The 24034-nt window shown below is 42.4% G+C and overlaps 1 protein-coding gene across 6 annotated transcripts in view; it reads left to right on the top strand.

Moving 5' to 3' along the window:
* The window catches only part of znf385c (zinc finger protein 385C), a 138675-nt gene that overhangs the window by 95980 nt on the left and 18661 nt on the right, over nt 1-24034 (top strand). For all 6 annotated transcript variants that reach the window (XM_044182558.1, XM_044182554.1, XM_044182556.1 and 3 more), the window contains 2 exons: nt 17680-17822; nt 23700-23810. In XM_044182558.1, the coding sequence (XP_044038493.1) occupies nt 17680-17822; nt 23700-23810 (254 nt within the window). The remainder of the gene's footprint in view (nt 1-17679; nt 17823-23699; nt 23811-24034) is intronic.

The following is a 24034-nucleotide window of genomic DNA, read 5'->3' as shown; positions in this document are numbered from 1 at the left end:
TACACATAAATCAAATGAGAAACCACAAATGCATAAATTCTAGCAGGCATTTTTGTTCACACAGACGCACATTTAAATGCAATCAATGGTATAAATGTGTTGTGTAATCGGACTGCAATGAGTACACACAAACAGTATATTAATATAAGTAAATGAGTTTATGAAATGCAATTGCAAGAACATAAACACAGTGGGTGTTTTTGGGTACGCAAACGTAATTATATATAAAAAATGTAGAATATGTACAAGCTCTGTACTTAAATACATCTAAAGCCTGCTGTTTAGTTCAGCTGTCTCACTTCTCCATGTTGATATGTTGCACTACAGAGGTGTGTGTGTGTGTGTGTGTGTGTGTGTGTGTGTGTGTGTGTGTGTGTGTGTGTGTGTGTGTGTGTGTGTGTTAGCTTGCATCTCTAACAGAAATTGGCATTCTCGCTTCTTTTCATCAGTACTGAGCCGCTGTGGAGAGAGCCTGACTGGGAATGATCAGCCCTAATGATTTTATGAGAGTCTACATGATTAATGTTGGCACAGCAGTGTGTTTGTGAACAAACCTCTCTCTTTCTCTCTCTCTCCCTGCTCTTCATCCCCTCCCACGCCGCCCTTCCTCCCCCATCTCAGAGAGACTCAGAGGGAATATCCAGTCTCAGTGTGTGCTGATTTCCGTGGCGCTAGCTGCCGTTCGCCACATTAGTGTGTGACAATGGGTCTCTTTGAAGTGGGTTATTCTAGCACGGCTCACAGCCCAGCGCAGTGAAGAAGATGTGCCAGCTCACTGTGCAGACAGAGCCAGCTACGAGCACAGGGATAGACAGAAGGTATAGATGCACTGGTGCACGCCCGCACAGACAAAATACCGGGGTCAACACAATAGCTTTTACACCCACATCCTCTAAATACGCTTTATAAAAGCACTTCCATCGCAGACAAAAGCCACAAAGTCCTCCTCTGTATGCACGGATCTGCCTCAAAGCACAACACAGCACCAAATACGATTCTGCACCGTCCTCCCATCACTTCATCAGCAATCCACCATCTATCATCCACCCGTCCTTCCATCCGTCCATCCTCTCCCTCTCTGTTTTTTCCCTCTCTGTTCCCTCTGTAGGCCCAGTCCAATCTGAAAGCTTAGTTGAGCTCCGTCTCTCTCGGCTTATCTCCAAAAGCTGCCTCTTTCATTTGAGTAAATGCCTTCATTCCCATCTCCTCTATGAGGAAGCTGATAAGGGAAGTCTTTTATCCATGGCAGATAGCCCCCTCCCCAGCCCAGTGTGGGTGCTTGTGTGTATTTATACGGCTGCACAGCATATGCAAAATTAGGTGTGAGATTTGAGATTTGTGAGTCTTATGTGAATGTTTTTTTTTTAAATATATAAATATATATTTGTGATACTTGTATGAATATTTTTTTATGTATGAGAATAACTGATTATTCAATGGTGTAAATATGCTGCACATCATGTTTCAAGCCATCGTCTCATGCTGCTTATCATTCAAATGTAACATTTCTGTGATTACACATAATCACATAATACTGCTGCAACTTTGCAGGTGTCTCTAATAGGAAGTGATTAAGTGGGACAAGCTAATCATCGAAGTGCCTCACTCACATGTGTGTATGTGCCTGTATGTGTGCAAAAGAGGCTGTCTAATGAATTGATTAGGGCTGCAGAGTGGATTTGTTGCCAGGCATGGAGAGATACGTTTTGTCTGTGTTTGATTCCATTAAAGTCGTTGCCAAATGCTGCACTTCTGTCCTGCTCTAACAAAACAAATATATCGATTGGCCTTTGATGCCGCAAATGTCACAGCGTCATTGAAGACATTTTTATTTGTTCAGAATGAGACTCAAGGCAGAAGTCTGCCCTCAGCCATCTAACTAATGCTCATTCTCTGTGTCTCTTTTGCTCACTGTCTTCTTGCCTCTGTCTGTCTCTGATTACAGTCCCAATGGCCACATCCTGCTGTGTCTTGGACATTTTGTTACGGGAGCACAGAGCGGTGCAGCAGGTGGTAGTAACGGTGTTACACTGCTTTTCTCTGACCTGGGTGAAAATCTCCCTTCCTGTAGTAGTTTGGGGCCAGAGGAGCTGCCCCAGCTTTCTTTTGACCTCAGTGGAACACACAGCTTGTCTTCTTAAATCTGCATTTTCCAACATTGCCCTGCCCGTTTGGAGCTCCTGCCCTCCCCTCAAGCACAAACACACTGCAGTCGGTTCTCTTGAGGGACATACGAATAAAATTTGTAAAGCTATTGCAGCCAGCGCAAGAAAAATACTCCCCACTGCTCCCTGCGGAGCCCCAACCTCATTGACTTGGGTTTGTTGCTTGAGACCAACGATTGTGTTCAGACTAATCTTAGCGCAATGGCGAGCGCAGAGTCAGTGCGAATGATGCATTAGCAGCTCTGCATCTATTAAAGCTGCTTGCTGTGATTGAAGCCAGACACGACTTTGAAGGGATTTATCAAGCCACTTACAAAAGAGAGGTGATTGAATTCATTTGCTTACTAATGAGGAGGGATTGCGAATTGTACACTTCCCCAGCTACACTTCCACCTGTTAAAACCATTTGCTCATTACTGCAATCAAATCCAACGTTTGTTCTCTGTTATAATCAAACCCCTTTTTGTCACCTCATCAGATGCCTTTGTGCCATTTTATTTGTGCTGGTTTTTGTTATTAATGGTGGGAGCTACCTTCTGGGGCTAATTGAGTAGTGAAATTTGTGTCTTGTGCCAATATATCTGTATCACCTCAAGTTTTTGGGTGAAACTTTTTACTGATTTATGTCGTTTGAGGACTTTCTAGAAACAAATCCAATTATCTTGAAACAAGGCAACATTTTTCAAACCACACTACTAAACAGCAGCACAAACAAAGTCTGAGTTAATTTTCTAAGAAAAAAGGTGAAATTAGCTCACATGGAGGTCATATTTTTCAGCTCCAAGCCAGCTGAATTCATGTATTGAGGTGATTTTTTGTTTTTTGTTTTGGGGGATCTTATACAAAACACTCAAGTGTAATCAAGTCCAATCAAATAACTGTGTCAGCTCTCGTTCTCTTTCTCTCAATCAACAAAATTGATCTTATTAGAGGTAATTGTTCTCTGTTTGATGTTGATGATGTCTTGATTAGTCCTATTCTCTGGAGTGTTGTTGTGGAGAGTATGCCCTCCTGCTGTTGTTAAAGCCAGATTAACGGTAAATCCTCTTTGTCTCAGCAGACAGCAACAGACAGACTGAAGTGGGTTAGCTGAGGCCCCTCACAGTCAGACGGGGTTACAGTATGCTAGCCAAAGGTCAACAAAGCTCTAGTTACACCAGAGTTATGTCATCAACTGATAGAGAGGACACCCTTAGATGTTGCCTTATAAATATGGGTTTGATCCCCATGATGTTAGGACTGATGTAACCGTTTGGTAAGATTTTGTCCACACTGTACCATACTATGCTTAATGTTTTATCTCAAATTTTATGATACATTCATATGTTGAAAGTTTTTTAAATACACATTAAGATTTTAACAAATTCTAACCAAATAAACACGCTTGATCAAAGTTACAGTGTATTGCAACCTATGCCAAGCTGTAACTAATATCTAAATTTGCAGTGATTTTATTAAAAACATTTTTCATAATATAAATGAAAAAAAGAGATGATTAAAGAAACTTTAGTTTACACTATACACATGACCGTGATGATTCCATTATAATTGCTCCTGTCATGAAGAAGGAATCAAATTAACATGTAAAGTGACTAAGGCAAGTCGCTAATTAATCATTACAAACACAATTCATTAGATGTAGAGTAGATTACATAATACCTATAAAACGTTTTGTAGCCTTACCAATACAAATGAGCAAAGGTATAGTTTTCAAAACCAAAAACATCCCACAAACTTGTCAGTGAGTAATAAATAATATTTGGTGATAACAGATGCTGACAAGCATCTGTTATCACAAGATTTCTCCCTTCCTACATGAACACACTATTTTCTGCCAAATTTAGAACTGTCTTGGTTATTCACATGAGAGAAATTTGTATTTCTTTCGGTTGTCTGGTTTGAAGTGGGTGGGAACTGGTTAGAAAAAGGTGATGTCCTGAACTTCTGTGCACCGATCAGGATTTAAAAACATTTGAATTAGAATCTGATGACAGTTGTTGGGTTTTTTGGTCACTGTCAATCAAATATGATCAAACCCAACCCACTCAGTCTTGATGAAGCAGATTAGCAGGATTAAACTCAACCATAAATAATGATTGTTGCTAATTTTGGTTACTAACTAAAAGGATTTTAATTAAATTATTAAATTGTAGTAGAAAATTCCCATTCTTCAGTTATCACTAATATGATGTCAATGTGGTATTAGCCTGCCTTGAGAATGCAATGATGCTAATGTAGGAGCTGTGTTCAAAATAAATCCTTGCATTGTGTCATGCCTAAACTGGCAAATTAAAAGTAACAGCGAGCTAACCAAGGAAAACAATGAGAAAACAATTTAAAGTATTTTAAGGTCATTGTTTTACACCCAAATGCATCAGATTAACTTAGGTTCATAAACTCTGAAGTTGTCTAAAGATAAAATAGAAATTTTAACTTTAAATTAATAAAACATATTTTTACATTAAGTTAATGACAAAAGATCAGTTGACAGCTATATATGAGTCTGTTGCCTTCTAGTGACCCCCGACAAATGTGGCCGTGTTGCACAGTGAAGCAGTGATGTTATAGTGCCGCATTAAAATCATGATCCAGATGTTTTAAGTCCATGTGAGAGGAAGAGTTTCTTTCTGCAGCCAAAACTGTGATACTCTTGCTGGTATGAGTGGTGGAAACATGAGTTTCATGCTGTTCCAACAGCAGCAGTCCACAGCTTACCACAGGCAGACAGGGAAGAAGTCTGTTAAATCAAGATTTCACATGATGAGGGCTTAATCTAGTGTGTGTGCACTTAACAGTACTGACCACTTTGTAGGTGTTCGTCCATCCCAAATGACCCCTCAGTCTTTTCATTGGATCATCTCCACGTGCTCTCCCGCGATAAGTAGTAATGCTCTGACGCTTGAGGACACTTCAGCAACTTTCAATCGAGATGAATCTGTCTTTGAGATCTGCCAAGGTCTGTGGGGACGCACAGCTGAGAGAACGAGAGAGAGAAATAGAGGGCGGTTATAGAGACCATTTGTAGCTGCTGTCTCAGAGATGTGGTTCCATTGCCACTTTGCAACCAGAGGGGACAGCTCACTATATCATTCAGCCGTTTGTTATTTTGTCTGAAGCAGGAGTTGGCCAAAGGGGAGAAATGTCTGTCTCTTTCCCCAGTTGCCTGAAGGTGAAACCCATGCATCATTCTGCAGACAGCGTGTGTGCCTGTTTGCTTTTGCATGCATTCTTGTGTGTGTGTGTGTGTGTGTGTGTGTGTGTGTTCATGCAGATGTCCACATCAATATGTGTGCATAAATGGGAGGCTTATTCTTGAGCTATCAGGTGTCAGAGACCATTGTTCAGGCTGAGTGAACCAGATTGAATTCCTGTGATTCAGTTTGGTATTTCTTTGGTGTTAAACTAAACAAACCCGACGGGCTGCCTGTGTTTTTTGACAACAACCACCTATTTCCAGCCTCTAGCTTCACTATTTATCAATTTCTCCCTAATTCCTTTTGCTTTCAGCAGTGATCATCTTCTTTTCTTATCTGCCATACCTCTCTGCTACATCTCATTTGTGCTCTCATACTGATATTAAAGTTTGCATAGAGCTGAAACCAAGTTAGTGTTCGACTTTATGGTGTTTTTGGGCTCTGTGTGACTACGGGTGCTGGGAGATCTGTTTGCATTTGCCAGTCCTCCCCAGTGAATCGCAGTGATCCATGTTTCTGCTGTTTCTGCGCCGGTTATTAAAAGCCAGGGGAAAGGTTACAGTAAATGCCACTCAGCTGATGTGCAGCTCAAGCTTGGCAGACCTCCCCAAACCCCCTGCCACCCTGAGTTTCACTCTAACATTTTGGGGGAACAGTAATTTCACCTTACTTGCTTTTTTTCCCTTCTGCTACATCCCCAAAATTGGCAACTACATCCCCACTCTCCCTTCACCTAAAAGTCTGCTAAAAGCTGTATTCCCTGCCACAGAATTAAAATTAAAAGCATGAAAAGCAAAAGCAGCCCCACACCATACCGAGCACCTGAGTCTGACAAATTGGCAGTTTCCTCCTCTCCTCGTGCCCCCTCCTCCTTCTCGTCTCTAGTGCTGTCCCTCTGAGCCTCCCCCCTTCCCTTGTCACCACTTCTCCCAGATGCTCTGAGCACTCATCACAGAGGTCACGCACCTGTCGCCTGCTGTAAACAGAAAATGAATAATTCAGGAGTCGGCGCTGGTTGACTGCAACAGCTGATGGTCTCTCCGTGACGAGCAAAGATTTATCCCAAGGATTCGCGTTATAATCCTCAGCTGGAATCACACTAATGAGAAATGCTCTCCGGAGAGTCTGAGGACCCACTCAGAGCCAGACCGCATGTCCTTGACCTCTGTGGGTGATAAAGTTGGTTTGAAATGGCAGCCTGTAGTGGCACGAGAAACTTCTGTCACACACACTGCTTTGCATTTTTAGATTTGCAGAAGGATTGTGCTGATACAGTAGGACCACATGCACTCTTAACTTGGCTAAGTGTGAACAAAAAAGAGCCTCTCTTTTGGCCTTTGGTATTTCTCTCCTCTCCTCTCGTCTCCTCACATCACCACGGTTCTGATGTCACCTCACTAGCTTCCATTAAATTTAGGATTCAATTCAAGATCCTCCTTCTCATCTATAAGGCTCTAAATAATCTTGCTCCAGAGTATATTAGTGAATTACTAATGCCGTATACCTCTGCTAGGCCCCTCAGGTCCTCTGAACGAGGCCTTTTGTACCTCGTTCAAGACTGAAAACACGAGGGGACAGTGCGTTTGTTGTCCTGGGTCCCAGGCTCCCCCTGGGAGTCATGTCAGCAACCTCTCTTGGGTGTGTTCACAGCTGAAGACCCAAGTGTTTTTGTGCTTGAGTCATGTATACTATTTTGATTTGTGTTTTGTTATTTTAACCTTTTATCCTGTTGTAAAGCACTTTATAACCTGGGTTTTGAAAGGTGCTATATAAATATAAATGTACTTACTCTCCTCTCCTCTCCTGTTTCCCATCCTCTCCTCTCTAAGGTAACAGCTCACAGTTGGAGCTGACCTATAACAGAAAGCCAGTTATATTGGAGAGAAATACACAAGTAGCAGGTTGAGAGGCAGCAAGATGCCAGTTGGGGCTGCCAGGTAGCTGGAGTGATTGCTTTTCACTCCTTATCGCCACACCAGCAGGTGTCTAAGACGCACTGTACTGCAGTACTCTGAGGGGATTCACAATTATAACACCCTGGCCACCGGCTCATCCGTCACCACCACACACACAACTCCCATCCTCACCTCCACCCACCCATCCCTCTATGCTTCTTTTCTTACTCTCTTCACATCAAGTGAAATCCTGCTGACCAATAGTAACTTAGGAATCCTGTTATGGGCTAGCTCCTCCAAACACCTGCACAGGCCCTGATAAGAATCCTTATCTACTCAGCCCCATGTCTCCTCTCTGCTCCCAGGCAGAGCAGGAGGGCCCTAAAGCTGGAGTGGAGGGTATATAACACCACGATGGGTGGTCACATTGATTGTTTCTCAACCACATCATGGTGTCTGGTGCGTCATGTTAAAGAGGGTTTGGAAGCACGCTGTGGCAGCGAAGCGAGGTGTTAAATCCTTTGCTGTGGTAATGTTTTCCTATTTAAAAACACGCCGGCTGCCTGGCTCGGGTGTGCCGCCTGCAGTACAAGGCCTCATATGAAGAATCATCCCTTTATGCCGTTCTCCCATCTTTGTAATTACACATGAGGAATGAGAGGAGACATCTGCATGCCAGCACTTTGAGGAGAGGGGGAAGGAGACCACAAAGGGCAGAGCAGCTTCACACAAAGGCTTTCCAATTTGCAGCTTGCAGCTGTTTCTCTTCAGAGAGCTTGTCGAACGGCCGGTCCTCTCTCCGCCTGAAAGTGGCTCACAATCCAAACGCTGATTTTGTTACATTTGGCAAACAATGACAGTTTTCCTCCTTTGTAAAAATGTGTTGACTGTGTCTGAGCCTGACTCTCCTCCTCCATTAACAGGTGTTCAGAAGTGGACATGATAAGAGACAGATCATTTGAGGATGACTAGCTGCACTAGCTGTACTCACACACACGCACATATCACTTACTGTTCATGAACAGAGGTCCTTCTGCATCTTCATGGAGCACTATCTATGCATGTATTTACACAAGAGTTGGAAACTGTGTGCATGTGCCTGTGTACAAATATTGAGCAGTTTGTACATTGTGTTTGCTTGTTTCCTGACATTTCCCCACCATTATTTCACCTTTGTTTAGCTCCATATGCTGTACAGGATTGAAAACGAAATGAGTCTAATGGATCCACAAGGCATGGCACTGCGACCCATAAATTAAGTCCCACAGATGTGCTTCTGTAGATTAATCTTCACCCTCATGAGCAATTACTCTGGCAGTGATGCTGAGGCATGAGGCTGATTTGAAACAATTACAGCCCAGGTTGGGCAAAATTAGCTCATTCATTTCCCAAGGCCGCTGCTGATTGAGAGTGAGGGCATTTTAAAAAGCAACCATTGGGTAATTGGTTTTTAACATCGGCACGTCCTTCAGCCAGCCTTTTAACCTGAGCACGGACACTTTTAGGGTTAAATTCTTTTCAATAAATTGTCTCTCAGTTTTGATATTATATATTGGTTAGGATTTTGTAAGCATGCTTAAAATGATTTAAAATTTATGCATTACCAGTGTGCTAACCTTCACAGCTGGAGGACTTTTATTACCACAGCCAGTCCTGTGCGTTCCTCAAATAATAAAAGAACTGTCTCCCACTCCCCTGCTATGTGTTAAAAGGTAGAAAAAAATATTTGGCCCTACAGCTAGGACTTGAAAAGAACAGGAAAGCTTTAGCTAGTTAACATTTGTTTTTTGACATGCCACTGCAAGATGGTAATGCAAGTTATGATAATGAAAGTGGAGACGAGGGCAACGTTGACTCTCTCAGAAAGATGTTTAAAGTGTTTGTTGAAAAGGTGGCAAATGATCAAAGGTAAAATATGACGATGTCTGTGTTTTATAAAAGTTCATTTTGTTTTTACCTAGAGGGAAAGGTCGGACAACTGTCATTATCTTAGTAAAGCAAAGGGAGGAGATTAGGAAAAGTGTGGGTGACTTATTAAAGCTGCTCATCCTAAGGCTTGAAAGCAAAAAAAAAAAACAACCCAAAAATCATTTCTTTTCAGATTTTTTTTTCTTTCTTTGCTGTTTATCGTCTCATTGAAGTTCTGTGTACAGCTGCTGCCGCTGCAGAGCAATGGCTGGCCATCTGCACCATCTGCATAGATGAATGTGTTTGATATTTCCCTTCTCCGCCTCCTTTTTCCTGCGTAGCATCAGGAATCTGTAGCATCTCTTTTGCCAGGCTGTAGCGGGCTGCCTCTTAGGGCGTCACAGTGGGGAAGCTGAGCAATTTGTTTCTGGATGGCTCCAGGCTTATCGTCTCTGCTTGACAGATGGGCCTTGCCTCTGCTCAGGTTGAGTTCGGTAGCAATGCGCTGCTCGCTGCTTGCCTGACAGAACTCATTATAGACACTCCCCGGGAGATGAAGCATCTCCACGAGGTCCTGTTACCACCGCCGGACTGCCACGACTCACTACTGAGCTGAACACCGTAGACCCAAACGTACTGCTGAAATGTTTTCTGTAGTTTGAGGTTCGTTCAAGCCTGCTATAAACCAGCAACCTTAAAATATTTATCTTTTCGAGTCAAAAAAGCAGCTGCTATTGTGATGATGTAGCATTATAATAGTGAGAAAAGAGAAAAATTACAGATGATTAAATTACATGTTGAACTCACCTCTCTCATTGTACAGTACGTCTCATAATTGAATTTGAACCCTAATCTTGTTATTTGTCAATGCCAGTAAGACAGGCAAAGGTTGATATCTTTCTCTGATGATGCAGCATCGCTGCTGAAGCCAAAGGCTGTATATTGATCTTATTTAAACTTCAATGTCAGGTCATATTTTATATATTGGCTGTAAATTAGCCTCTGTATACCTTTATCCATACTGTGATGGAGCTGCCTGAGGTCTAAATCTGCTTATAAATCTCCTGCACACTTATCTCACTTCATACTTCTCATTTTCTGTGATTAATTAAGCACTAAAACAACCCCAATGATGTAATTTTACCAGAGTCACCGGGAGAGCAGAAGCATGGCTGAGTACAGGTGAGGTTTTGGGGTTGACAGAGAGGTAAACTCAATGGATTCAGTGTCTGACTTTGTATAATTCCTTTAGAATTGCACGTGAAAGAAAAGTCATCTCCCTTCCTGAGAGTGCTCTATTTTCAGTCGTGGGTCAAACTGTGCTTAGCCTTGCATATAATCAGGCCACATGGAGCAGTCTGCCACCTCCTGAAATCCAGGGAAAAGAAGGAGAAAGGAGGGCAGAACTACAGATTAGAGATTTTTTTAAAGAGCAGATTATTTTAAAATTAGGGTCGCAGAAAGGAAGTAACAGTGCTGAGATTAAATATAATGCTCACAAGAAAAATCTTCACAACCTTATTAGAGATGGGCTCCACTATCTCTGCTGGAAATACATTTTTGTCATTATTACAGATTACTGGATCTCTGCCAGCTCTTCTTCCCTTACATGGACACACAAACTGGAGAGGACAAGCAGACACTTGACTATTCAGACATCAAACAGGGTAAAGTTGGAGCTCCGTTGTGCTCAAATATTCCTTGCAGATATTTACCGCATAAACTGCCTGCTGCACACATACAGGAATACAAACTGTCATGGGCAGGACACACACTCTTCAACTTACACACTCCAGTACACAATATACAGTCAGAGTGCAGCCAGCACGACATGCTGAGTGACCCAGAAAAAAGAGTGAAAATATAATTAAAATAAACAACTTTAAAGGCTTCAAGGTAAGGTGAGGAAATGTGAGACAGAGAGGAGGGAGGATAAAATGAGTGTTCTTTGTAGAAATTTTAAATTGTATGCCATTGAGAATAGTTTCTCTACATTTCTCTACTGAAACAGGAGAGTGGCTTGCAGTCATAAAAGTCTCCAAAAAGGTCAATTTGAAAGCAAAATCAGATAGAATAATGCATTTATTTGGCCACTTTCCAGGTTTGCGTCTCATATTTAGAATAATGCTGTATGCATCACGATGAGATCATATCTGCAGCTGTAGAGAAACATATAATTCTTGTCTGTTTCATGCAATTGAACTAATCAAATTGGCTCAAATTAATTGAGGGCTTTCATTATCTCTGCACTGTTTCATCTAATCAGTCCAGTAACATCCTATCTTAAACTCAGGTTTGCAGATTATCATCCTACTTGAAGGAGGAGTGGAGAATAGAAGTGAGGGAGGAATGGCTGGGGATGGAGAGAAATAAAAAGCATCAGTCTTTAATTAAAACTGATTGTGGTTAATGTTCTCCGTCCATGCTATAATGCTTCCCACGGTGGCCCTCACACCACCTCCTGATCAAGTGGAAGCTAATTGGCTGTTAAGAGTCACTTTTCTCTCTCCCTCTCTCTGTCTCTCAGTGGACTACATTTGGACATCCAGAAGCAGTGCAATGTCATTTCATGCCCTCGAATGGCCGTGAGTCTCTGATACAGCATGAGGCCAATTTACAATTTCCATGCACAGGCAGCCATTTGTATGCATAGCATGGCTCTGTTGGTTGGGTTATTGTAACTAAAAGTTCTATATTTATGTGGAGAGTTGTAGTTGCCAGCTCTTCCTGCCCTGTCAGATCCAGTCCCATCAGAGGCAGGGCAGCGGCCTCAGGGAAGTTTGCGGGGTGGCTGGGGGATGGTGAAACAGTGTGGCAACAGTGTGGCAGATGCACAATGAGCAACATCGTGTTATGAATCTGAGTGTGCGTGTCAGGACTAGACTGTATGCACATTTGGTACTGCCATATGAGGACTGTGCTAAACATAATCAAAAAGAGGTTATTGTGTGTACTTTGCAACTGACGAAAGAATCATCCACATGGTGCAGAGTAATTATGTTCATATTGTGCCTGCACTTAGTGCTCATCATTTCACCGATCAGCAATTTCCCATGCAAATTCCTGATCAACACATTCAAGTTCAGATGTGTAGATATTCATTATCACAGCTGGATAATCAGATCAGAGGCCTGATGGCGAAGGTCTAACTGATAGTCCAACTGTTACTCAGCAGGCATTCACAGCTGAGCAGCTGATGTGATGCATAATGCCCTTAAATTCTACAGAAATCAACAAAGACAATAGTTCTTACCCCAGTGATTTCACAATCACTTGTCAAAGAAAAAAACACAAAACCAGAGACACAGCCAACTCCTTCTCTGGTGTATTCTTTTAAAATGTTCTTACACAAAGGATTTCATTATGTTTTCTTTTCTGCCAGGCTCTATAGGAAACTGCATAATAAAAGTAATTCTTTCCCTTCTCTGTTGTGGTTGTTGAAGGATCTAGAAGCAGGAGTCGTCTTGTACATTATTTTACCTCAACAAGCTGCCTTTTGTCTTTTTATACAAACAGTATAGCCAAAGTCACAAGTGTCCTTTGGGGTCCACAAGGGTGCTTCGCTAGCAGCAGTACAGTGTCCAGTGTTTTCTGTCTCTGTGGGCTAGAAATGACAACAAAGAGAGTTTGGCCGTACTGGAGTCTAGACCCTAGACTAAGAACAATAAACCTCACAAAGCTAGAATATATGTTGCTAGCTCAGTCTGTGCTGTAAACTAGTGTTGTGTCATTCGTGAATGTTTCGTTCAAAAGAACAAGTCGTTTGGGTGAATGAACTGAACTCAATCACTTTCTGAAATGATTTGTTAATTTCTCAGTTCATCCTCAGATCACAGAAATTTTTTTATGAGAAAATTTCAAAACATTTCCAGAAAAGACATTTTTCCTGTTCAAAAGTTTGAAGCAAAGACCAAAGCCCAAAGAAAGGTGCATTCGTCCAATTAGGTTGAGGAGAGGTCTGTCAATCATCTATTGTACAGCCTACCTGAAAAGGCCAACAAGTCCTCTAAATCAAACGTCTAAATACATTGTTTGTCCGTTACCTGCAGAATGACACAGAAAAGCATTTTCTGATCTGACGCCCCTATCAGCAGAACAATATCATTTGTCTGTGCTATTCCAAAACCATCACAAATCACTGTTGAAAAATAAATCAATTTTATGATGTGACAGCGCTATGGTTAAAGTTTTGTTAGGTTTAGGCACAAAATGACTTGGTTAGGTTTAGGAGAAAGATCATGGTTTGGGTTAAAATTACTACTTTGTTATGGTTACTGACCTTTATCGTCATGGTTACAATAATAAACGTGGTTAAGGTAAGGGAATGATGGTGGTCAGTCTGAAGTTTTGTTGACCCAACCATCTCCGAAACCAACCTCCTGCCGTGGACTTTGTTGCTCTATAATAACATCACCTTACTCCCTCCAGTCATAATGAATATGGCCACTAGAGGCCTTTGTCACTTGAATGTAAATATATGTGGTTTTGGGGCACTTGCTCCAACGACTGATGCTGTTGTTGTTTTGGGGAGGACAGTCTGGAAATGGCACATGTTCATCCAAAGTGAAATCCTGGGCTGTCTTTGAGAGGCTAGACAACAACAGGCAGAAGGAAAAAGAAGGTGGAGATCCACTCACCCAACTCAAGACCCTGCTGTGCCAGCATCTATCCCACATAATTACACTGGGCCACAATTAGAAAAGCAGTTTTTGTTTTCTCCTCCCCGACCCTCTCCTTTTCTCTTTCCTGTGCGCCCCTGTCCTGTGATACACACAGGACAGGGGCGTGGTGGGGGTATTTAGATGTGAGAAAAGGCAATTTGTCAGAAAGGGAGCACTGGAGTGATGACAGGAGACTTACAGTAAAAGGACTTGGGGTTGAACGGCTAATTCTGTGATAGTGGAAGAGGAATGAGGAGGGAAGGCTCAGCATGTTTGCTTGTGTATGTTGGAATCCATATTTTTCTCAGATGACCAAGTAGAAAATAATTGAAAAATCGATGTTTGAATTGTACGGCTCGGGTGCACCACACACACACATACACACATCCGAGTAGATGCGATGTGACGGTGGTTGTTGTGTAACCAAGCCCAGTGAGTCAGGAGAGGGAGGAATGCGTTGTTGTGATGGTTGGAGGAGGAGGAGGCCTGCCTGGGGAAAGTCTGGCGGAGACAGTCAGATCCGTTAGCAAAGTCATCTGGGAGAGAGAGAAAGAGGCTGGACATTTGGTTTCAGGCCTTGCCTCAACTGCCAGTGGTTGTCTGGACCCCGGACCACAAGTGAGGCATAACTAAATCTGAGCCTTGACGCAGACATGACTCTGGACAGAAAGAACATATGTGCACATAACCACATTCACATGCAAACACATACATATGTGAAGACACACACACACACACAACATTAAATGAGTGGAAAATGACGCAGTGTGATAGAAAGAGGTTATCAGGGGCTACAGGCTGAAATAGACCAGCCTCATTCCTTGCACACACACACACACACACACAAACACAAGAAATATGCTTGAACACTCAAAACTTATGCTGCTTTGCTTTAAAGTGTTCTCCTACTGGAATCACAAGTGCAAAATTATACCTTGTTGATTTTGTGTGTGTGTGTGTGTTTGTGCGCATCTCATGTGACCCTGGGAGCAATTTTTTTTCAGAGGTACGTAGGTACTGTTTGTATGCGTCTGTGTGTGTGCCATGCAAGTACATGTGAGCCGAGCACACACACTCCTTCGCTCGCTGTCGTACATGCCTGGATTCGGGCTGTGCCTCTTTGGCAGCGTTATCATCCAAAGAGGCAAACAGCCAGCCCCTGATTTAATAAGCTGCCTAGGGAGTCACAGAGAGGTGGGGAAGCACTATCAGCTGATAACTGTCCTCCCTGCAAGCCTAGCTTTTTCCTCTGATAGCCCTGCCAAGAGAAGACTCAGCTTCTCCTCGTTTTCTGCGTGAAAGTGTGTGTTGTGTGTGTGAGTGATCCCCTGCCGGCTGCTGCCCACGCGTCTGTAGGCTGTGTCCATCCTTTGCTGCATCTCTCTGGGTGTCAGACAGACAGCAGAGGAGAGCCCACACATGGCAAAGGCAGGCCTTAGCCCAGCACTGAGGAGCATATGCTCAGAGCTTCAGTCTTTCAGGCTCCCCACCCATCAACCACACACACCCCGCGTCATTCCTGCCAATCCTGCCATGCTGCAGAAAGCCATGGGCCAGACTACTGACAGATTCCCCCATCTATCACTCTGTTCTGTACTTCACACAGGCCATACAGCAGTATCATCATACTACCACAACCTTGAAACCAATGCAAAGAAAAAATACTATTAATATGCCACAACAGATGAGAAAAAACACCACAAGATTTTACAGAGCAATTGCTGTGCAAAATTATTTTGTTGACTGTGATGGCTTTGTAGCCATGTTTGAGCAGTCTTGAACGATAAATGTAATAGGTCTGTATTTCATCAAGTCCGTGCAGGCTTTCTAAGTGTATCATTATGGTATTATGCATTATGTTCAGAGCAAATGGAGAAAGGAGTGTGTCCTTTTTGTAACGGGATGAGATGGGTCTATAGTGAAGACGCTGTGAAGTGCTGAAGACGTCCTTTGCGTCCTGTTGCAGACCTCTAATTAAAGTTGGCTTTGTTAACATGAGATCATGATCTTTTCATGACTTTAACAAAGTACTTTGATTAATTAAGCTAATAATTTATGAAAAAACATAGGCATTGAACGTTTAAAAATATTGTCATTGAACATAATCTAGGGTTTCAGGTCAAGATTTGGTAAACGTCTTGACACTGTTGCCATATTTTTAGCTACATGAGTGTTGAATTTTGCAATGACTGGAGCAAAATGCAGTTCTTTAAATTCCAGTCCTTTGTCTTTATTTGAATTTCAGAATTTCATGCGCAACACAATTGGTTTGAAATTAAACATTGTTGAATTCAGTCTTTTGTCATAGTGAAGTAATTTAATTCAACAATATGATTGCTCTGTAACATAAACAGAGTAGTACCCTACGCTATCCCAGCCATGAATATATTACCAATTTTTCACTGCGACACCAGTGTTTCTGCCTTCACCTTTCTCTTTTTCTATCCCACCATCTGTCTCTGAAATCTTGCACTCCCTTCCCTACCTTGAGAAGGAGATATTTTTTGGCCAATCTTTTCTATTTCTCAGCTGCTGGTATTATTTCAAGGTCAGTTATTGCTTTTTTTGTCTGTGGTGTGCGTTATCACACACAAGTACAATCACCTCACAGCGTATGTGTGTTGCACTAGGGCTCATATGACAGGCATACTTTGGGGTGGCCACGGTGACCCACGGCTGACACCGATGATTGATCCTGGTGCTGGTATAAGTGCCTGCGCACCGGTGAGCACCTCGGCCCACTGAAATGCAGCCAGGTGGAAAATTAGAAATCTCTTCATCCCTGGTCCATTTGAAATCCGATATCTCCCATCTTCCCTTCGCACAGGCACCTTTCCTCAGCCAATAAATCAGTAGTTAAATGATGTGTTTGTGTGTGTGTTTCATTTTCTTATATCCCAGTGGGGACTTTAACCTGAATGCACACTAACCCATGGGGGCTTGTGTCGCCGTGGGGACAAAAATTGAGGTCCCCACAGGTAGAGACTGCTTTTTGAGGGTTAAGACTTGGTTTTAGGGTACAGGTTACAATTTGGTTCAGGTTAGGGTAAGGGTTAAGATTAGGCATTTAGTTATGATGGTTAAGGTTAGGGTAAGGGGCTAGGGAAGGCATTATGTCAATGACTGTCCCCACGGGGATAAACAAACGTGTGTGTATTAGAGGGTGACACGGGAGTGGATTTTCACTCCTATCCCATCCCACTCCCACAAAAATACTCCCGTCATAATCCCATGACAGAGTTAAAAAAAAAAAAAAAATTCCTGTCCTGTCCCAATCCTCCCGTTCCCAATGAATAGCATTTTTTCATATTAGAACTGTATATTTATATATAAATAATGACCTATGATTCCCGGTCCCACCCACTCCCGTTGACTTTTTTTCCTGTCCCGTCCCACTTCCGTGATGAAGAGTGAAATTGACTCCCATCCCGCAGGAATCCCGTGCCCCAAATGTCAGCCTCTAGTGTGTACATGAGGGCAGGTGGGGGTCATTAAGTCTCCAGCAAAAATACCCATCCCCCCAAACACACATGTACACCTCCTTTTGTCTACATAAAAACTAAAACACACACTTACTTATACACACACTGAATTGTCCCAGATACAAGCACATGCCAACTCACAAGCACACTCGTATACACACATTTGAGTTGTACAATGTGTGTTTGGAGTCAGATGGAGGTGTAACAGTGCCTCCAGTATCAAATAAATCAAAGTCAGGCCTCCTCTGAGCGCTGCACCTGACCTTTTGGAAGCCATCAGTGCTGTTCCACTCCTACAATCACACTGGTGTCCCTCATGTTAACGTAACCCATTGTTTCTTAACTTCTAACATCTATCGTTTTGTGTTGTCCAGGTACGTCGGCCCAGGGCAGCCCCCTTCTGGCATCCCTCCCTGTCCCAGGACGGCCTCTGCAGCCTCAGCTCGACCTCAAACACCTCCTGCCCTTCAGACTCAATGGATCCTCTCCCCTCAGCCTCTTCCCTAACTTTAACGCAGTGAGTGCAATGGCTCTTTGGCACCTGATATCATGGAAAATAGCAATTAGATAAACAAGAATATTAAGTGGAACCAATTAATCTATGATTTATCAACAAGGAATTTCAACAATAATAAAGGTCTCTAGCAGAGACTGTAAATAATATCGTACCTAATTACATCCATCAGAAATATCACATGAATAGGTGACTCACTTCACCGCAGAAATATATTGTCATTACACTGTCTGGTAACGTGCTTTTTTGAGCTTTGAGAACAAAATGTCTTTTAACATGTTGTCTCATCTTGTCTTGCAAGGTGTTGTATGAGGCATGGGGAGTGAAAGCAAAGAATCTAAGCACCTGGCAAACTATCACTAAATCAGTGGTAAAACATGTCAACATATTAACATCAATTTGTACTCTGAGGTACTTTCAACATCGTGTTGGTTTTGAGTTTATATCAGTCAGACGTATAAAGAAAGCCAGGATATAAATTGTGTCCTTAATGCTATCCACCATGTTATTCACCATCTCACTATCTGTTCTGCCAGACCTTAGCCTCCAGCACTCGTACTATAAACTCTACCGCTGTCTCTGTGCAGAGGCCTTACCTTAGGTCTGGGGTGCTAATCTTTATTCAAGCATTGTTTCACCTCTCAGCATTGCTGTCGTCACCTCAGTATCAGCATCTTTATAGATGAGCTCCTTATTACTTTGTTTCGAACATCAGCAACAAACTGTTCGGTATTTAAGCCCCTTGGCTCTGATGCTTACCTCGCCTCTGTGCCTGGAGTTAAAAGCTTGTATCTTTGATCCTTTACTTACCAGTGCTATACCCATTGTCGTTTTGTGTGTATATGTGTGTAGGCACTTCCAATTTCTTTGAGCCTAGTTTTACGCTGTGTGTGTGTGTGCATGAGTGTGTGTTCACTTCCCTCATCGCACACTGTGAAACCATCTCCAGTTCTGCAGTCTGTAAATAAACATAAGCCAGAGCTTTCGCTCCAGCATGCACTTTACACCTTTTCAAACCAAGCAAAAAAAGGTAGGATGAGAGACAGAGAGATAGAGGTAGGGCCACAGACATCTGGCTAGCTGGTTCTTACAGTGGAGGACATGTGTGAGGGGGTGGATGAGACATAAACATGTGCTGTATGATGTGTATGTGTGTAAGTAGGGGGTCTCCAACCTGCTATGTGAAAAGTGCAGTTTATTCATTTGTTCTGCCACCCACTGCTTTGGGTCTTGGGGTCACCTATACTGCCCTATGGAGGATTGAGCATGCCCAGCAGCAAAGGCAGCATGGAAAACACTCATTCTAACACCCTCATGTATTTATATTAGTGGTGGAGGCAGTAGGGCAGGTCTGTGGTCAGTGTTTTGTCTGTGTTATGCTTATGTTTCAGTGGGAAAATTGTTGTTTCTATTCTCAAACCAATGTCTGTGCCTCACAGCTCTGTTCAAGACTTTACACCCCACAATTATTTTTGGGTATTATGCTTCCTGATTAAAAAAATATCAGTTATATCAGTAACAGTTATTGTAGAAGAAAACGGCAGTAGAATATTAATGTCTGCAGAAAGCTTGTGCACAGGAAATCATATTTACAGAGTTGCCATGATATTCAGCCATTGTTAAATAGAATACAACTCGTGGTAGGACGTGAAATCTACCACAACCAGAATGCAGAAATTATGATAACTGCGGAAATAACATCAAATCAGTGTCGCTTCAGTCCCGGGAGGAGATGATTACCCTCCATAACACACAGTCTGACAGCGCAGCTGTGGCATTAATCACAGAGTCCATTCAACTGGGAGCCCCAGGTTCTCTGAGCCCTGATAAGGCACACGTTGTCCCCGGACGTGTGCAGGGGGGAAGATGAATGCACCTGTCTCCAAAACTAAATATCCTCTGGTTCCCCTGGTGTTCCTTCTTACATCCTCCCCCCTCCTCATCTCTCTGTGTGTCTCTTTCTCGCTCTTTCTCTCTACCTACCCTGAAACCACATCATGGACTCGGCCGCCCGGCGCAGGTTAAGTTCTGTCTGCACCAGGATGGCGGGGGGAGGACTGAGGGCTTGGACAAAAGACGCATTTATAGCAGTGGGTTCAGGATGGCTGCGGACAGACAATAGGCACATTCTTCAGTTCCTAAAACAAATAGCTGTGTGCAGCCTGCCCTGTTAAGGTGGACAGAGGGCAGCAGGAGTGGGAGAACTAGGTTTCCGTAGTCAGGCTTCGGCTGGTCAGGGGAAAGGCAGTTGCTCCCAGAGGTAGCTTTGAGTCATGGAGAGGCCAAAATAAAGCAACAAAGGCAAAGATAGCCCTGAGGGAGAGATATCCAGCATGTAGGTTTCAGTGTCAGGTGTGTTTATATTCCCTCTCACACCTGGCCTTGAAGAATCCATAGTAAACAGACTCCAGTCTTGCAGAGGAAGCAGCTGCCTTGGACATGGCACTGCTCTTTGTGTGGTACGGAGGGATCTGATGTTGTTCAGGCTCGTGTATCAGAAAGAAAGCAAGGCAGTGTGCCATCCTCGCTGCTGTCAATACACCAACACTCCTTGATCTCTGGGCAGCTGAGGCTGTCAGCAGTGTCACCAGTGTGGTTCCAGTGAGCGGTCTAACTCAGTGTGAGAACAGCGCTCTGCCTGGCCATCCTGAGTCTGTACTCCCATGAGAGCAGAGGAGAAGACTGGGCCAGGCCCTGTGCCAGCCTGGGGAGAGATCCAAGGTGATTGTTATATGTGATACGATGCTGAAGGGTGCCGCAATGAAATCAGCTGTCATTGTGGCATGCAGACCTTCTAATGAAGCCTCGGCTTTCACTCTGCTGTTTATAGTATGCCGTTCTGGGACTCTGCAGTCTTTTCACAGACAGTTAAAACTGAATTAGTATGCCCAAAGCCCTCTCCAGAAACACTTCCCTGTGGGCTGCAATGATTCATAATGCTTTAGACAGTCACATTTCTGATATTACAATGAACTCTAACTGCATTAAAATAGGAGCTGTAGTGAGGCTTGTAACAACAGGGCAATACAGCCAAGGCTCCCACAGAGCCTGTGTGGAGAGAAACATGAAGGCTATAGCTAGATTTATAGTCAACGCAAGGGGTTAACGGGAGTCCCCCCCATAGGTACTCAGGGCGTAGGTTTTGATTTATAGTTGAGCATTAGATTTCACCCTCTGACATCACCAGCAGCATGTATTGTATATGATCAGGTCGTCTTGTGCTTCAATTATATTTCCCACAGTAACAGTGTGTTTACATTCTTTAATTTATTTTGTCATACAGGGCGACGGTGGGATACACATATACTTACATCCAGGTAACTTATAATGTCATTTCGCCATGTCTCATTATTGAATGGATGGCTACAGCTGTGCAATCGCTGTGATTACGTTCATTAATTCATACAGAGCATTGATAACAGTGAACGGAGGTCTGCATTGTAATGGCTTTGCTAGATGTGCATAACTTAAAAAGAAAAGACTACTGAGAGTCTTTCTTCAACTTCCTTAATATTGCGTTCACTCTACGATCACAACAATCTCTACCAGCATCAGAAACTTGAATGAGGCCTAGGTTTACCATCACATTTCTTGTAGTCCCCATATGGTATCTCTGTTGCCGCCATAGCCCTGACGTTACATTTTTGAGGAGGAGCACGTCAGCTACGCCATAGCCTACAGTATAACCTTTGAGCCTAGGCACATAGCTGCCATAGATACAGTGGTAACTCCTAAACGCAGACGTATATATCCAGCTTCACTGATTACAAATTGATTGTAGCTACATCTGAACAGTATTGTTAAAGCAGCAAAGATCATTGGCATCCAGATCTCTAAATACTCCTTTAACTTACAGAAGTTCCTGCGTTCTGGGTGGATGTAAATCTCTGAAAACTTCATTTTTAAAACATTTTTATGTCAACAAGAGCAATATTTTCAGTATTGTTAGTATTTTCATCCTGGGCATTGTGCATCCTGCCCCGCCTCTCTGAATGCAGCATAGAACCCGTCTTAGCTTGGCCCCATTTTTGAGGTCTGGATGTTAAATTAAAAAGGTTTTTTGGTAGTGGGGGACATTAATATATTCCACCCTGTGAGAGCAGGGGCAGCCCTGATTATTACTTTATCCTGCAATGCATTAAGAGTGAATCTCACGCACATCTTAATTATTATGTGAACACAGTGACAAGTTGCATACAGCAAAAGGAATTCCACAACAGCAGAATGTCTCCTGTCTGGACTGTGAAGGCAATTAACAGCAAACAGCCACAGAAAGACACATATCTGAAAGCAAAATATTTTCCCATCCAACTTTATTGCATAACACAAAAGTACTCAGGTGCACAGTGAAGTGACATTAAAACCAATAGCAAACATTTCAGTCCCTCAGACTTTCATCAGTGCTTACTGAGTCAAGGTTTCAGGTCACTTAAATATACCAGGCACAGGTGCAATCAATGAGCCATCAGTTCAATTAAGTAGAAAGAGAAAATGCTACAACAGCACAGATACAGTATATACTAAAAAATACTGAGTAGGCTGTCATATGAGTAACACTAAATCATGTCACTAGATATAAAAAATCAAGTGTTCATGCTACACTCATTGCCTGAACAAGAAAGAAGCACGTAAAAAAATAATTAAATAAATAAAGTATCATTACCTAGAAAAATAAGTGAAAATTCGTATACTACAAAAACTAGTTGTATGTAAAAAACTGTTCAGTCAGTGGTATTGCATAAAGAAATTTATCTTAAGTAATGATATGAATGTCCAAAAAAGTTCAATGCTCTGCACACCCACACAGGTGTTTTCTGTTAATCTGCCGATCAGATCTTTTCTTGGGGTAATGTTGGGCGGAGATGTGCTGGCAATTATGTGAGGTCATGTAAATTTGTATTTGATAAAAAATATATGAACATTTTGAAAAAGAAACTATATCTTGGATCGAATAAGGTTTGACACATCAAGGCGAAATTGTGTGGGAGGAGTAATCATCTGTTAAGAAAGAGCTTTAGAGTCTCAAGCAAGGCCATTTTTATGTGGAGTGCCGATATATAAACTGGTGACCTCTCGCATTACCACAAAAATGTCATATGAAACGCAATAATTACTTAGCATGCAGGATAGTTTGATGAAATGTATAAAGTAGGCCTCTCCACTGAGGTAGTCTTTTGTCACCTTATCTCTTCTAACTACCCCTATCAAGTGCATTATAAGAAGCATGTCAGTGTGACTCTTAGTGCACTTCTGCTTTTTCCCCTTTATGAAAAGTAACAAAATAAATTACGACCACTGGTCGAAACAGCCATTGATGTCAGAAAAGTCATGCACAAAGCTCTGAGTATCACACACTGTCCTTGCAGGGAGAAATTCAAGTTTTCATTTGTTCTAGATTTATGCTGTAAACCTGCTCACCTGTCACAGGTAGACACTCCCTGCTTGTCCCTGATTTCTTGTTCTTAGTTTCATTTTATTTTTTTTAAATCTTGACCCACTATGATTAACATGTGAGGAGCATATTCTCTTCATGCCTTCTGGTTGCTTACAGGGGGTCTCAGATTATGGCAGAACAAACTACAGCCTCCAAAATGGTCATACAGTTGAATCAACACCGCTCTAAAACAGTTTCAGCAAAAAATGAATATTTTAACATTCATGAAGGTACAATTTATTGCAGGACTGTATTAGACTGTATTAGTTTTAGCCAGCCAACTTTCACCCCTAATAAGAAATTGGTTGTCCCTCTTTTCAATAGATTTCTCAACATTGGTGCCTCTGAGGTGAAGTTATTCTGCTGCACAGAAATTTCTCATTTTGGAAAATAAAATCTTATAGAAGTAATGATGTTTGTTCTGGTCTTTTCTTTCTGTCTCTCAGATGGACCCTGTCCAGAAGGCAGTGATCAACCACACATTTGGTGTCCCTCAGCCCCTCAAGAAGAAACAGATTATCTCCTGCAACATTTGCCACCTGCGCTTTAACTCAACGGTAAGAAATGTTTTAGTGGCTTTATGCCATGGTGTTTATGAGGAAGCTTGAGAGGTTGTGGGACAATAAGGGAGAGAAAGAGACGGCATGCCAGAATGTGTAATTTACAACATAAAAGCAATCTCTACCTAAAAGTGAGTATAGCCTCAGAGAACAACATCTCTTTGTTTTGTGCTTCTGCTATCTTCTTGATTGTTGTTTTTTGAAAATATGGCTGTTCCTCA

This window comes from Siniperca chuatsi, linkage group LG21 (genome assembly GCF_020085105.1).
Source record: "Siniperca chuatsi isolate FFG_IHB_CAS linkage group LG21, ASM2008510v1, whole genome shotgun sequence".
NCBI lineage: Eukaryota > Metazoa > Chordata > Actinopteri > Centrarchiformes > Sinipercidae > Siniperca > Siniperca chuatsi.
This window is presented reverse-complemented; position numbering and strand designations above follow the sequence as displayed.